This window comes from Athene cunicularia (genome assembly GCF_003259725.1).
Source record: "Athene cunicularia isolate RWA chromosome 1 unlocalized genomic scaffold, athCun1 chr1_part1, whole genome shotgun sequence".
NCBI classification, from domain to species: domain Eukaryota; kingdom Metazoa; phylum Chordata; class Aves; order Strigiformes; family Strigidae; genus Athene; species Athene cunicularia.
The window spans coordinates 27,493,363-27,508,023 of NW_020799091.1; the positions used below are offsets into that span (position 1 = coordinate 27,493,363).

The 14,661-nt window shown below is 44.6% G+C and overlaps 1 protein-coding gene and 1 long non-coding RNA gene across 3 annotated transcripts in view; one reads left to right on the forward strand and one right to left on the reverse strand.

Moving 5' to 3' along the window:
* LOC113481943 overlaps positions 1-14,661 on the reverse strand; it is a 16,392-nt gene continuing 1,731 nt past the window's right edge. Inside the window, exon 2 of the long non-coding RNA XR_003398747.1 lies at positions 1-773. This is a non-coding gene — a long non-coding RNA (uncharacterized LOC113481943). The remainder of the gene's footprint in view (positions 774-14,661) is intronic.
* Positions 12,307-14,661, forward strand: part of TMEM272 (transmembrane protein 272) — an 18,416-nt gene continuing 16,061 nt past the window's right edge. The window contains exon 1 of one of the 2 annotated variants that reach the window (XM_026852010.1): positions 12,307-12,382. In XM_026852010.1, the coding sequence (XP_026707811.1) occupies positions 12,325-12,382 (58 nt within the window). In that variant the 5' untranslated portion in view covers positions 12,307-12,324. The remainder of the gene's footprint in view (positions 12,383-14,661) is intronic. The other variant, XM_026852019.1, reaches the window with a different exon arrangement.

Sequence of the window (14,661 nt, forward strand, 5' to 3'; positions counted from 1 at the left end):
TTTTTTCTTCTCTACTTTTGCTATAATTTTTAGCAAATAACAATATTGCTATTTTCCTAATACTGAAGAAATTCAAGTCAGCAGTGTTGATTAAAAATATACACCATATGATTCTATAATTATTATTATTCATGACAGTAACTCACCAGGATCTCACCAGACTTAGCATTCAGACTGCCTGTTGCTTTTACAAAACAGGACACTAACCTTCTTGGAGAATTTAGCCAAAACAGACTGAACAGACATTCAATAGAGGAAGAAGGTACATCATCACCTCTATTTTACAGATCAGAAACAAAGATCAGGTAAGAAGTGCCTTCACAGCTACTAAATGACCAATATGTCCCCATGCAAGACTGACCAGCAAAGCCTTATGTGCATTAAGGAAAAGCTCAGTACATATTACAATTTATGTGGATCTGATGTTCTTGAATGGTAGATTTGCCACAATGATGACGGAAAACTTGGAGCCTGATCGACTCTCTAGTGAAGCAAAAGGGAAAGGCTCTTTTCATTCTTCCTTGCTTACTTTGTTCCAAATAATCTGCAAAAGTGATGAGTGTTTTCACACATTATCATCATGATCTCTTCCACTGTCAAGTGCTAAATATGTGTGGAAGAAGAGACTCTAAGTGGAGAGAGATGTCTTGTCCTGCTCAGTGCAGGACTGCTGTGACCTCTGTCTTGGGCTCTTCTGTAGCGGGCAGCAAGTACCTTGCATGGCTTAATGAACCAGGCACACATGAAGGAACAGCATCGTCAATCCATAATTCCTGTGGAAGAAATTAATGGCCAAAAGGTCAGGTAAAGCAGGGATTAACTTTCCTGGAAATAAAGTATTAAATGTCAGGCTGTAAGTAACCTGAGGTAATCAGTGAACTGAGGCTTCAAAGAGATCACTAAAATGACCTCAGACTTTCTGGTTAGGTCACTGTCTGAACAGAAGGGACGATCCTGGTGAATGTCTTCCAACACAGTCGCTCCACTGTAACGCCTCAAAGGTGAACACACAGAATTAAAAAAAAAAAAAAAAAAAAAAAAAAAAAAGAGCAAATATAATTTTTCTGTGGTTTAGGCTGAGGTCAGACAAGTACCTGTTACACAGGCAGGGTTTGAGCTGAGCAGACTCCAAAAAGGACAGAGATCTTTTCTTTCAATTACTGCTCACATCTTTCTAGTACACAGAGCTAAGTACATCCAACAAAATTGTCACACTCTGTCTTTGGTGCAACTTTCCTACCCCCAGAGATATTAAGTCCATATCGTGACATGCCTTCTTAGCTAATTTGGCTACAGGATATATAAACTCTGGTCCTAAATTATTCATAACTAATTTTCACTGTACACTAAGTCCTGGTCTTATAGATCTCGGGTTCCTGTGACCCCAACTATGATTCAAAGAAATGTCACAGAGCATATAATTTACTGCAAATTAACACTTCAGGCCTCATATGCACACTATTTTTGAAGGCTAGTGGAAAATACTGAGTAATCTGGTTCTGTTCTGCCTCAGAGTAAAAAGCACACTGAAATCATCCTTCTGTGCTGAGTCCCTGTTGAGGACCTTACTTGAAGCCTACATCGAATCTGGTATCCCTTAAAACCAGCTTTGACTGTGCTACCTGCAGTCACCTGCATGTATGTCAAATACCTTATTTGCTGCTCTTCTATTTTCCACCTGTGAATAAGAAGATATACAAGCACCTTAGATATTTTGATCTTCTACTTAGTCTCTGAACCAGAAAAGCAAACCACAAGTAGATATAGAGCAGAAAATCAGTGTTAAGAGCAACACATCCAACACCTCTTGTCCCCATCTCTTCTGCTCTTTCTCCCTTTCCTTCTTCCCACTCTTTATCTCTCCACACAAATTAAGGATTCCACTGAATTTTAAAATTATTGATTTCTTCTTCCTGAGAATTGCCACTCTCGAGATAGCTGTTTGGTTTGTGCCATGGGGAGAATGTGTATGAATCCTGTGAACAAACTCTTGTTGCAGAGGGGAACTGTGCAGAGGGCTGTGGCGGTGCAGGGATGGGTAAGGGCTCAGCCATCTGATATCAGACAAGCACTGGTGTTTCAGCATCACTGTGGCTTCTCAGCACAGTATTTGCTCAGTCCCATCCCACCCTGCTCAGTCTTCCCCTCATTTCCTAATTCTCTGAGGGCATCTAGACATGGCTGGTTCCAACCATACAGCCATGGCTGGTTACAAGCCCTGTTACAAGCTTTGTGGCCAGGCAGCTACAGCCCAGTTGCAGCTAGCTGGCCACGTGTCGGAGAGCTGGTCACTGCAGTGGAGGACAAGTGATATCCAGAGAGTGCCTACAACGGAGGGGGGAGAATTGTCCCGAGTGCAGAGACCTCTGTCCAAGCCTTTCTATACCCGTTAACCCCATGGGGCATGGTCGCAAGCAGAGCTCTGTGGCAGGCCCTGCTCTGACAGCACTAAGCCACTGCTGCTCTTATGCTAACCTGCGTGAGTGTTAACTGTTCATTTCAGCCAAAGAGGACTCCTGGAATTGCTACCCCAGTGAAACAGTATGAAAACACAAAACACCTTGTGAATGGGGTTGCCATCTGGTGTGTTCAATGCATGGGTCATGGTGCTCCCTCCAAGGGCTGTGCTGAAGGCACCTGGAGCTTACCCCACGTGCAAAGAAACATGACTTTCAACATCTTCCCCCACTTTTGAGTGGAGTCTCATTTGGGGCATGTTAAGGTTGTGCACCAGGAGATGCAGCTTGTCAGCCAAGTACTAGGAACTTGCTTTTGTAGCTACACTCCATACCAACACCTCTACACCTCCTGCTTGGACACCTTGTCCTCCCTTGTGCCAGAGTCAACCTTTGAGCATAGTGCCATCTGGTGAGACTTGAGATACTCGTGCAGCCCAAATAAACCACATCACATCTTGCTCACAAGCTCTTTGGGACAGCAAAATTTAAAACTGGGCCTAAATGCCAGAACACCTCTGAAACAGATGTTCCGCAGGAGAAGCAACGATAGGCCTAGCATTTCACCAGAAAGGGATCATTTGCATTGACTCTGCTTGCTCAGGTATCAGCCAGAGGCTGGATTTACTATAGCTCCAAGCTGAGTTGGCTCCTAATCCAGCTTTCTCATCCACTGCAAGTAGGTCTAAAATTGTATCTGTTGGCACCTGAAGCCCAGGATACAGAGTTTTTGAACAGACCCAAAGGGACCCCAAAATATTATGTTTGTTATCCCATGACAGTACTGCATCAGCTGCCTGAAGAGCTGCTATCACCCCCTCTTTGTGGAGGAAGATCTTCAGGTCCCCAGGGAATCTCCTTAGGCTCTTGCTCAAATAGAAACTGGCCTGAAATGAATCATCTCTGTTGAAGAAAGCATTTTCTTTATGAAGGGCTTAGGGCCTGCTCTAGATGCCTTCTTCAGCCACAAGACGATGCTCTGTGCATGGAAGACATGGCTGCGAGAAGCCATGGGCTGGTTGCCACTGAAGCACCTTTCTTACAAGCATTCCACAAGTCCAGACTCCCCATCTCAAACCTCTCAGCTGCAGCCTGGGACCAAGCCTTGTGGGCTGGCAATGGGAATCAGGAGCCAGTGAGGTGAGTCCTAGGTTATGGGACTTGGAGAGGCTTCATGAGGCAAGGTTTCATCTCCCAAAGTAAAGAGTTGAACGCATTACCTAAATATACATATATACAGATGCATATGGGGTTATTTCATATATGTGTGAGGACTCCAGCATCCACCCCCCTGCCCTGACACAGCCCTACAGAAGAAAGCATCACAAACTTAACCAACTCCTGCCTTTCCTGCCTACACAGACCACAGAGGTGGCACTGGGACCCAGACTGCACATAAATAAATGAGGCTGACAAGTGATACGGGCATCTACACATGACATAGATGCCCAGCACCACATCACAGTGCAGACCTAGCCAATGCAAGAGCTGTTCAAATAAATATAGGCTTCCAGAACTGTTTGAGGTGCCCTCAATTACCCAGGACATCTATCCAGGGCTGGCAGATATGAGACGGGACCTACAGGAGACCCACACCCTTCTGGTCTGGTGGCTGCAGGCTAGGTAGGATACCTACAGCATCCCAGGGGGGATGCATTTAGGGAACTAAATCAAACCATTGCTCTCCCCAGACCCTAATAGGTAGGCAACTCCACTGGAGACTCCTAACTCCACACATCTCAACACTGCACTAAACTCCATCATAACTCATTTGCAGCCGCTTAACTGTTCTGTTCTGCGGTATTTCTGCTTTGAAATCCCCTCAGCAACTTTTCTCATTATTGTTCACAGTAATTACTCTACACTAAGCATATGGTTCTGTTTCCCATGAGTTAAGGGTACAAGTAGGGATTGTGGTCCTCGCATTTGGAGGATTAGATTTCAGTTATGTTGAACAGATACCATGTCAAGTATGGTTTGCTATCTTACAACTGAGGAGGATAAATGCACTGACAGGTGGTAAAAGGCATATTTTATGAGTAAGAAACTGAAATAAAAGAAATGAAAATGCCCAATATTTTCTGTTGTCAGTGGAAGTGTGTTTTATTATGGTTGTATGCAATGGGAATATTAGCTCTGATCAGAAGTGCAAATTAAACGGCTGATTTAAATGTTCATATTTCATGCATAGTAACTTTACAGGCTTTGACTTTTCTTTTTCATTGTATGTAAAACCTTTATGAGTTATTAGCCCTTTTTTGTCAATATATTTTAGAAGTGAGAGGTTTATTCCTGCTGTTACATTAAAAGAGGCATTCTGCTGCTAGGAGAGTTTAGCATTTTATTCAGTTGTGATAACTTTCCCCTATACTCTATCATGAAGCACAATTAAGACAGAAATGTTCAGCAGTTTTATTATGCCCTTGTGTGAGGAGCTAATCTTTTTTTCCCCACTTCATTTTTCAGGGATTCCCAAAGGATTTTACAAACTCTACCCATTTGTCTAGCACACTCTGTAGTGACATAAACAAAAAATACATGGACCTCAACGGGGGCTTTGGCTTTTATACTTCTAGTAATTCCACTTTCTCTTATTTTAAGTTTCAAGAGCACAGAAATTTCCCAGTTAATATTCTGGGTTTATGGGTAAATTTTGCTTACATTAATTTGGGCAGTTTGTTACTTTGGTGGGTAAGCAGGGGAACAGAGGACGGGGTTTTTTAGATAAAGGTATTTATTATTTCAAGGAAAATTTTCTTTACACAGAACAATACACAGGTTTATCTCCTGAATTACCAGTGGGAAACAATCTCTGATGAATGTCATTCAGTAAAAATGAAATAAAGTTGGGTTTTTTTCCCCTGCAGGAAACCAGCAAACATTCCTAAGGACGTAATTTCATTAGTAACTTTTCAAACACTGGTGTTTTGTTTTAGCCCGGCTTCCAATGGAAACATGCTGTGTGCATTTGTTGCCTTGGGTCTTTCTGTCTGGTTGTTCCATCTAATAACTTGTGAATCTACTTGCTGTAGTTGATTGAATTTGATAGAGTAATTGAAGACTATGACATAGAAGCAAATGAGGTGAGGACATTTAGCCCAGGGTACATCTCCTGTTACTTTCCCAGGATTATCTCCCAACATGTGGGGCTGGAGGCTCGCACACATCCTCATCCACAGCTGGTACCTTTGTGTCTCACAATCTCCTTTCCTACAGAAACAAGACAAATCTTGTCCTGCTTTGCTTGCATGTTGCATATCTAAAGTAGAAAAAAGAGATCATCTAAGCAACCCAGCTGAGGGAAAGATGCAACATGAGCAGTTATCCCTTACTAGACATGTCCCCATAGGCTATCCAGCACATTTTATCCTTTGCCTCTCTATTCCTTAGGCCTAGACTACCTTATGATAAATTGTTCTGAGTAAGGAGAAGTGTGAAGCAGACAGTATGATACTTTTTCATTTTCTGCCTTGCTTCCTGGGCACTGGCCAAGTAAACTGCCACAGAGACTGGCACATAAACCTCCCTTCCCCAAGACAGTCTTGTAGGAAGAAGCCGAGGAACTGAAACATCCACAGCAGCAGGCTTCATGCGTCTCTGTTATTTATTATGACAGCCATGCAAAAACATCTTCTCAGTGATGTGTGTGAGAAAAAAGCGCCTGGTCTGATCTTGTGTGTGTCAGGAGACAAAAGTGTTTCACAGTGTCTGCCCTGAACTGAGTTCTGCAGCTTCCAGACCATCCAAGGAGATGGAGGTGGTCACCTCCTGGCTCTCACAACCCAGGGGACTTTGGACCAATAGCACTTCTAGTCCCAGTATCTGCCTAAGGCTGCCTCAAATTTTCCTTTAGAGTCACCAGAACCAAGCAGTTTAATGGTATGCCAAAGTGTCATTGTCAACACCAGCTGCACTTGCCACAGGAACTCCTGGTCCCCATTATTTTTTCCATGATCTTCTTGTGATGATGGAATGTTATAATTTCTGGGATCCCTACAGGCAATCATTAAAATGCTGGTAAATCAGTACTGATGATTGGTTTCCCCTGCGTAAGCAGAGTATTTCTCAGCAGATAAGTACACTTCTTTTGCCTCGAACAATGGAAGAAATTAAATGTACATTGAACTTCTTTCCCATGGGCTGTTTATATTTCAATACACGAGGATAATTTATACAAGAAAATGTAACATTCCTGATTACATGCAGCATTCAAGAAAACAGTCAGACTCCTCCAATTTGAAAAGAACAAAATGATGTAGGAGATGGGGGAGTATTTTCATGTTGATTTTGACTTCTGAGTCATCAAGTTAGGAGAAAGCCCTGTGGCAACAGTACTCACCCTATATGGAGGGTGAAAATAAACTGAAAATAAATGCAAACTAAAAAGGAAAGACAACATCTCTAAAAGGCCCTTTTCCTCTCCACACTAATCATTAAGTAGCCAGAAAAATCCATGGTGAGATGGAACTGCTTCCAAAAAGGCATCTGGTGTGTGTCTGTAAAAGTCCCTCCTGGTCTGAGAGAGGGCTGGTGTTTGAGGAGACCATGCTTTGGTTTGTGCTTTTGGTGGCAGCATCACAGAGTCCCTTTGCTCAGCTCATCCCAGTGACCTCAGCAGTCACAAGGAGATCAGCCCACAAGCTAGAAGGCTGTAGGTTAGAACATGTGACCACTGTGGCATGACCTCAGCAGTCATGGGCAACTCAAAATTTGCCTCAGAGCTTTGCAGAGGGTGAGAAAAAGCACCCTAAAAGAAGGCACAGACACTGGAGATAACTGAAATCCTTGTTGATGTCCATGCCAGGCACTGGCCTGGGAACAACCACAGGAAGAGTGGTTTTCTCTGCTGGAAGAAGGAGCTATATCAGACTGTAGCAAAGAAGAACTAGGATCACATAAAGCCAGGCTGTCTGGTTTGGCCACTCGGCCGGTGTGTCTCAGTAGCCAGTATGTGTCTTCCTGCTGTGTCTCTTCCAGCACCAGTGGAAAGCATCAGAATTCCAGAAGTGTCTCCCCACTATCTTCATTGACTATACAGAGGAGCTGGGTTCCCTGTTTAAGTGCTCAAATAAACCCTTGCTTAAGTGCAATGAATAAAAGCCTTAGTCTCACTCTTTACTTCACTGCTGAACTTCCTCAATTAAAAAACTTTCCAGGCTTCCAGCCTGGGACTTGGAAGACACACTGACAAAATTCCTCTTCTTGTCTCTGAAATTATCTTGCTTTATAGCTGCAGAATCAACCCTAGTTGGGATTTTATCCTGTTCTGCGTTTGCTGCTGCCCCACATTCTGCATCTAACATCTTCCCTAGGAGTTGCTGCTACCTCTTCACATGGAGTTGATGGCTCATGGAATTGCCTAGTCGCTGGTGTGGGAGGCTGGACCTCTTTTTGATCCCTGCTTTCAGTGCTGATATTTCTCACCATTTTATCAAAAAGTCTAATATTTGGTAGCCTTCCCACAGTGCTGTGCCCTGCAGCAGGTCTCCTTGAGCCACACAGCCTCCTCTGAGGCCTCATGTGTGTGAAAAATGTGATCTAAAGAGCCAAACCAGAAAAGCAAAGGCTTTGATTGCACTACATTTTATACATTAAAATGATGCCACACCTATAGTTAGACCTGAGATACAAAATTGTCACCTGCTGATGGGAAGGCAACCTAGCAAGTAACCACCTAGCAAACAGACCTCTGCCAGGGTGACACAAGACATATAAACTATCAAACAGTTAAGGTTAAGTATGTAGCAGTTTGCAAAGAGCTCTAGCAACTGCACCGATATGAGAGGGAGGAAACTGCAAGAAGAACAAACCAAGTACTTACCACTCACTACTGATTTCTGAATATTTTTTTTCTAAAATAAAAGACTGTGCGAAAGATTTTTTTTTTTTTTTTTCCTCCAGTACAGTCACAGATGTGTGGGGTCCTTTGCTTCCCCCTGCTGACATCCTGAAACAGCGCAGGGTGGGCTGTGGCTCCAGCCTACCGTGGGAGTGGGGAAACTAATGAGAATGGGCTCTGCCGGCAATCGCTCCCGCATCCCACAGCTCCCGCGGTGCTGCTGCTGAGAGGTGTGCGAGCGGGCAGCCACATGGAATAAGTGCAACTGAGCCCCCCCTGCACGTAACCGCTCACGGGCAGGGTCCTGGGGAGCCAAGCACAGCTCTAGGGTCCCACCAGAGAGGACTCTCCCAGCTGGCTTTCACTGAAGGCTGGATTTTGCAGTTCCTCTGCCTGGTCTCCCGCTTGTGCAGGTGAACGGATTCAGCACCCACAGCACTCTCAGGTAAGAGGGATTTGCTGGGAAGTGGATGATGTGCCGTGATAAAAGGCAGTGTGGGGCTTTGTGGTTTGTTAGGAAAAAATTGGGTCTGGAAGTGGACTTTGCTCTGAATATTTTTGAAAAAATAAAAAGAAACCATATCCTCTAGTCGTCTTTAGAGAAAAGAACTTGCTCCAGAGGGGCTTGCTGGCCCATGTGCACCTACCGTATCCCAGCAGGATGCCCCAGTAGTTGGGAGCTGTTGAGTGAGAACTGGGGTCCTAGGAAGCCCCATCCACTCTGCCTGCTGTGTTCACCAGAGCAGAGTGGGGCACCTGAACCTGGGAGAGGGCAGAGCTCAGTTTGAGAAGACTGAACACCGTAGGACAAGCGTGGAGGTGGCTCTTGTTCGGGCTGACATATGGTGGGGCCAGTGTGAAGCTGTCTTTTGACTTTGCTGTGGGTCAGGGAGGCACCAGTGCTCCTCTTCTTTTGACTCATGTTACTAAACATTTAGGATGAGAATAATGAGCAGGAAAACAGTTCAAAGCTAAAACTGCCTGAAATAACAAAGGAGCAGGGATGGGGTTCTGTGCTACAGAGACTTACCACCTCTGCTTGCTGGGGACAAGAAACCAAATTACAACAGAAGGCAGCAATGTGGGACCCAGCATGAGCACCAGGTGGGCAGCAGCGAACCTGGGCACCAGCCACAACTGGAGAGGGCACTGGCTGGGGAAGTGCTGGACAGGCTGCGGGAGGTACAGGGATGCTGTGGCTCTGCTGTGGCTGGGTTGCGACCCTCCGCCCCAAAAAGAACCGGTGTGGAGAGGCCCCTGCCTCCTGCAAGGAGCTCAGAAACTTGTCCTCCCCTTGCTGGGCCTTGTAACAAGATCAGGTCCCTTCACCTCAGGGAAGTGACCCCAGGGAAGGACTAATGGGATGAGGTCCAGAAGCTGGCTTCGGTCTTTAGCTTTTTTTTCTAGTTGTGGATGAATTTATCATTTTTTCATGTGACTTTCCCAACTCACCAGCAAAGCGGGAGCAGGCACTGTGCAGCAGGACATCCACCAGTCTTCATGTTGCACCACTTGCAGTTTCCTGTGAGCTTCAGTGTTTGCTTCCCTGTTTCAGCTGCCTGGCTGCTGAATTGCACTTTAGCACCCTTATGCACTGTTATACGGGAAAATATTCGCCTTTACCAGCCACAGCAGCTTCTGCAGAATCACTGAAGGGCTGGAGGAAAGGTGCAACACCGATTTATCCAGCAAACATAATGACTTCTCTGAGGTATTGGTCAGTCCTGCAGGAGTCAAAGCCAATGTCTGAGCAAGAACTGAAATCACTGGCTGGTAGTTATATGTGTTGTGTCCTTGTGTGAACACGTTTTGTGTGGAGTCATCACAAATTTGCTTACTTTATCTCACCTTGTTAAAACTGCACACACAGAGAGCTCTGATTCACAGTCATTTCTGGGCTCTATCACTAGATGGTGACATGCTCCCAGATACCGAGTCCTCCTTCAGTTTGACTTTTTCTTTCAGTGTAAAATAACAGTAAATTTAGACAAAACATATGTCTTACCCTCTGCTTATGGAAATACAGAGTTCCCAGCCACATGCAGTTCTGCTCAAGATAATTTGGTATTCAACCAATTTTTAATATGGCATTGGTTTTGTTAACACGGTTTCTGTAAGAATTACTGCTATAAAAGTTATTCTAGGCATGGACACATATGAAGACTAATATTACTGATGTCTGCATAATTTAGAATATGTCAGCCGCCACTGGCATACTCAGAATGAATGCATTGTGCACTTTCTAGGAACAAATCTGCACCAAAGGTTTTAAAGTTTAAAATTAATATGTTATTCGGTTGTGGAAACTATCAGTTTCCCTTCCTCCTGCCTGTTTTCCCTGAGTATGCAACAGTGCTCATTGCCTTCCTTAAAATATTTGTCAATAGCTGCAGCCCAAGGCACAGTATTTGCTCTTTTGAAGAAGGTTTGCTGGCTGGGATGAGGAGTATGCACTTCCCAGAGGACAGGCACTCGTATGTAACCTCCATTCCAGTCCATCATTCAGTATTGATGGAGATGTCCACTGGGATTTGCAGCAGTAACACCCATCAAATGAGGCTTGTGGCATAGTATGAAGATGAGGGCTACAATTCATAAGACACCCGATACCATGATGCATGCTAGGAAGCTGGATACATATGCTGGTGGCTGGCTGCCACATGCAAGTGTCTCAGCACAGGTTACTGATCCAGTGACATGTTTGCAAAAGTCTCAGTCCCTGCTACTTGCTTGGCTGCTCACCAACAGGTAAAGCCAGACCTGCCTCTATTACTGCAGTGACTGCCAGGAAATAGAAACTGCAGTGCCAATGTGCAAAGAGCAAACATCCCATTCCCCTTTGCAGCACACGGTCCTGTGCTGCTGCAGCTCATGGGACTCTGGGCTTGCAGGAGAAAGTAGGCTCCCAGGAGACAGCCAGCTCTGCTCAGCCCTCTCTGGTAGGGCTTGGACAGACTATGGAAGGGATAATGGCCACATGTCAGCTGAGTGGTACAAGTCTGTCTTTTTCTTCAACACATGTCTGGGGCCCTGTGGTCCCTAGTAGGCTCTGGGCCAGGTTGGGTTCAGCATTACATAATGAGAAATCCCAGTGGGGTGGTTTCATGTCAGTTTAGAACAGAAAGAGACTAAGCCTAAAATATTGCTCTTTAATCATTAGGAAATTTGAAGAGGCTAATTTGGGGAGGGGGTGGGGTGGGGTGAGTTTTCCACGTTTGATGCTACTTAACTGTCTAGTGCTGTCTGACACCCAGGCCTTGGATGCCTAGCTGCTTGCTCATCCCTCACCCCACCTCATAAAAATTCTTCTTCAAATTCACCTCATAAAAATTCTTCTTTACAAAGAGGTACTTTCTAATCCAGCTACTTTTTTCTCAAAGGCATCTTGTTCTGGGCTCCCTGTGGTTTGCAGGTTTTTTTTCTATATTCCTCTTCAGAATCTCCTCGATCTTAAACCTAATTTCATCCTCTTTCCTCCTCTTTTCTTTAATTCATTTTTGCTCACTAAATAATTTTTGCAGAGGTTTTGTCCTGAACCTTACCCGTTTCATTGGGTTTTCTTATAACAATTAAATACGCTTTGTCCTGCCCCATCCCCAAAGTCAAGACAGAACCTTTTACAGTTTTCAGGAAGACAGCATTAATACGTCTCCCCTAGCTTTCCTGTGACCCCAAAGCTCTATTATTACCAGCAGACAAGCCCAAAGCTGCTAGAAGGCATGCCTGACTCTGAATATGCCACACTGATGGCCGCTGTCTGGATTTGTGGACAATTTGAGTTTTCTGAGGGTACTGAAAGCCTGCCGAAGTATGTGAGTGGCTCTGAGTCAAGATGTTTCATAGAATCATAGAATGGTTTGGGTTGGAAGAGACCTTAAAGATCATCTAGTTCCAACCTCCCTGCCATGGGCAGGGATACCTTCCACTAGACCAGGTTTCTCAAAGACCCATATTTAGTAAGTTAAAGACACTTTTCATAACCATATTAATTTCTGTATCCCCACAGACACCCCAAAAAGGTTCTTCACCATGACTGCCGGCCTGGAGAAAGCCTGCCACCGGTGCATATCTAAAATTGCCAGCAATGGTAAGGTAGTTCTGGTAGTAATTGCTTCTGTATTTAGGCAGCCCTGTTGCTAAGCCAGGTATATAGAGGAACTAAGATGATGTCAAGATCCACCTGAATTTTCTAGTGAAGTTGCCTTTTCTCCCCTCCTTTCTGAGTTATTTCCTGTTCTAGGCAATTTTGCGTGCTGATGGAGCACACAATAGTAACTCTATCCTGACAGTGCCTGCCTGACGCAGTATTTGGATTATAGAAGACCAGTGTAAAATTTGAAACAAACACCGCCAAGTACCCAAATACGTTTTGCAGCAGACAACCTAAGCAATATAATGTGTTTATGTCCTGTTTCAGGTGGTACCTTACATGTAGTTCAGCAGAAGTATCTGCAGGGAAAACGACCTGGTAAAGAGCAGCACAGCCAGCCAGGGAACAAACTCCACCAGGAGCAATTCCTGCAAAGCAAAACTGCTGCCAGCCTGTGTGCTGACATGGGGACACAAGGTCACAGACAGAGTATGGTTCAGGAATAGCTTCCTTTCACCCAGAGACGTTTGGAGCAGGGTCTTCATCCCGCAGTTTGCCTGTCCCCTGGCACAATGGCCGCGGCAGGAGCAGGTAGCCCTCATAAGCGGCCACGTGTTGTGGGTAGGAAGCATCAGTTATCTGAATGGAGGTCTTTCACACGATAGCCTGGGCTCACTCAGGCTTTAAAGCAAGTGGTTCATCCCACCCAAGGTGGAGGACTCAGAGGGGTGTAATGAGCTCATGGGCTGGGTGAACATGCTGGTTCTTGCTCTACGAGGAACAAAGCAGCAGAAGCCTGACCTGGGCTGGGGGCCGTACAAGCTGCGCAGAGGCACAGGAGAAACAGGCTTCAGTTTTGTAAGATCTGGGAAACACTGTCGTTAGCAGGAGGTTAAAATCCAAGGGGTTTAAAGCAGTTTACTCCTGCTGACTACATCTTTTCACACCGAGTTGCAAATGCCTTTTGCTTTCACTCCTAGGCAGTAGCAATTTCTAATTCCACTCAAATATGAGAAGAAAACCCCTTGACCACTCACCATAATTGGTACTTCACCCACACTAATTGCTGTATTTGCCAGTCTAGGGCTGTTACCTTGGGGTCTTTTATATTCCTGCTTTTGGCTTCACTTGAAAGGCTCTCAAAGTTCAGAATGAACTTGTATTAATGATTAAACCCCTTAACTCCTTGCTGCCTTACAACCCTTCAGAGAAAACCAAGGCAGGGGTACAAACAGTCCTGGCCTGGGTTCAGACCAGGCCCACCTATAGGAGCCTGGCACAGGCAGGGAAGAAGAGGACATTTTCTGGCCCACTTGTTTGTGCTCATCATTGCCCCAGGGGAAAGGAGGGCTGGAGAATGATGAACAGTGAGGAGTGTGGAGCATGTGGCACTCTCAGTATACCCCAGTGAACCTCTAGAACAAGGACCGGGCTGGAGTGGGCTCCCTCAGAGCCCACAGAAAGGATGTGTAGAGGAGGATCTGGGCCTATTGGTGAATATCACAATAAAAAAAAAGTGATATTTTCTCTGATTTTTGTTCCTACTGCTTACAAGCAAAATGTCACTGTTCCCTGTTAGTATTAAATTGGCACTGGGACTTTAATGATGTCAGAGAAAATAAATGATTTTTCTGAAATTTGTTTGAAGAAAGGGATTAGTTCTGATCTCATCTATGCTGTTTTACACCAGGAGTACCCTCTTGGGTACCCACAAAGTTACCCATGAGTAAGGCAGCTCAGAAATACTGTTCCAGGAAACTCATTATCTTTAGGTTTTCATTACATTTAAGTTCAAAATCAGCTCAGCTTTAGCTATGGATCAGCTAGTGCATCCAAAATTGATTTTCTGTTCATTAAAATGCAAACCCTCCTGAAGTGCAGTGACACTTAATTTTACTTTTTCTCATCATCTTGTGTATACTTTTCAAAGAGCATTTCAGCACAGCCCCACATTTGCACCTATGGTCTCTTGATATTTAAATGATTCTGAGGAATCAACCTACCTGCAGCATCATCTAAATTATTTTCATTCTTGGTACAGCAATTTAAATTCAGAACATTAGAGCAGTCTTTAATTAACTGACCAAAAAAAAAGAAGGCTAGTCCACTACCTTGGGTCTATTGAAAAGCAAACTGGTGGCTCTTTATATAATGCCTAGATCTTGTTTTAAAAGTACATCTGGAAATTAATCACAAGGTGCCAAAACCAGAATTTAGACCATGGCATAATTGTAGCAAAAGGCACGGCATAAAATATTGTCTAACCCTCAAAGCAC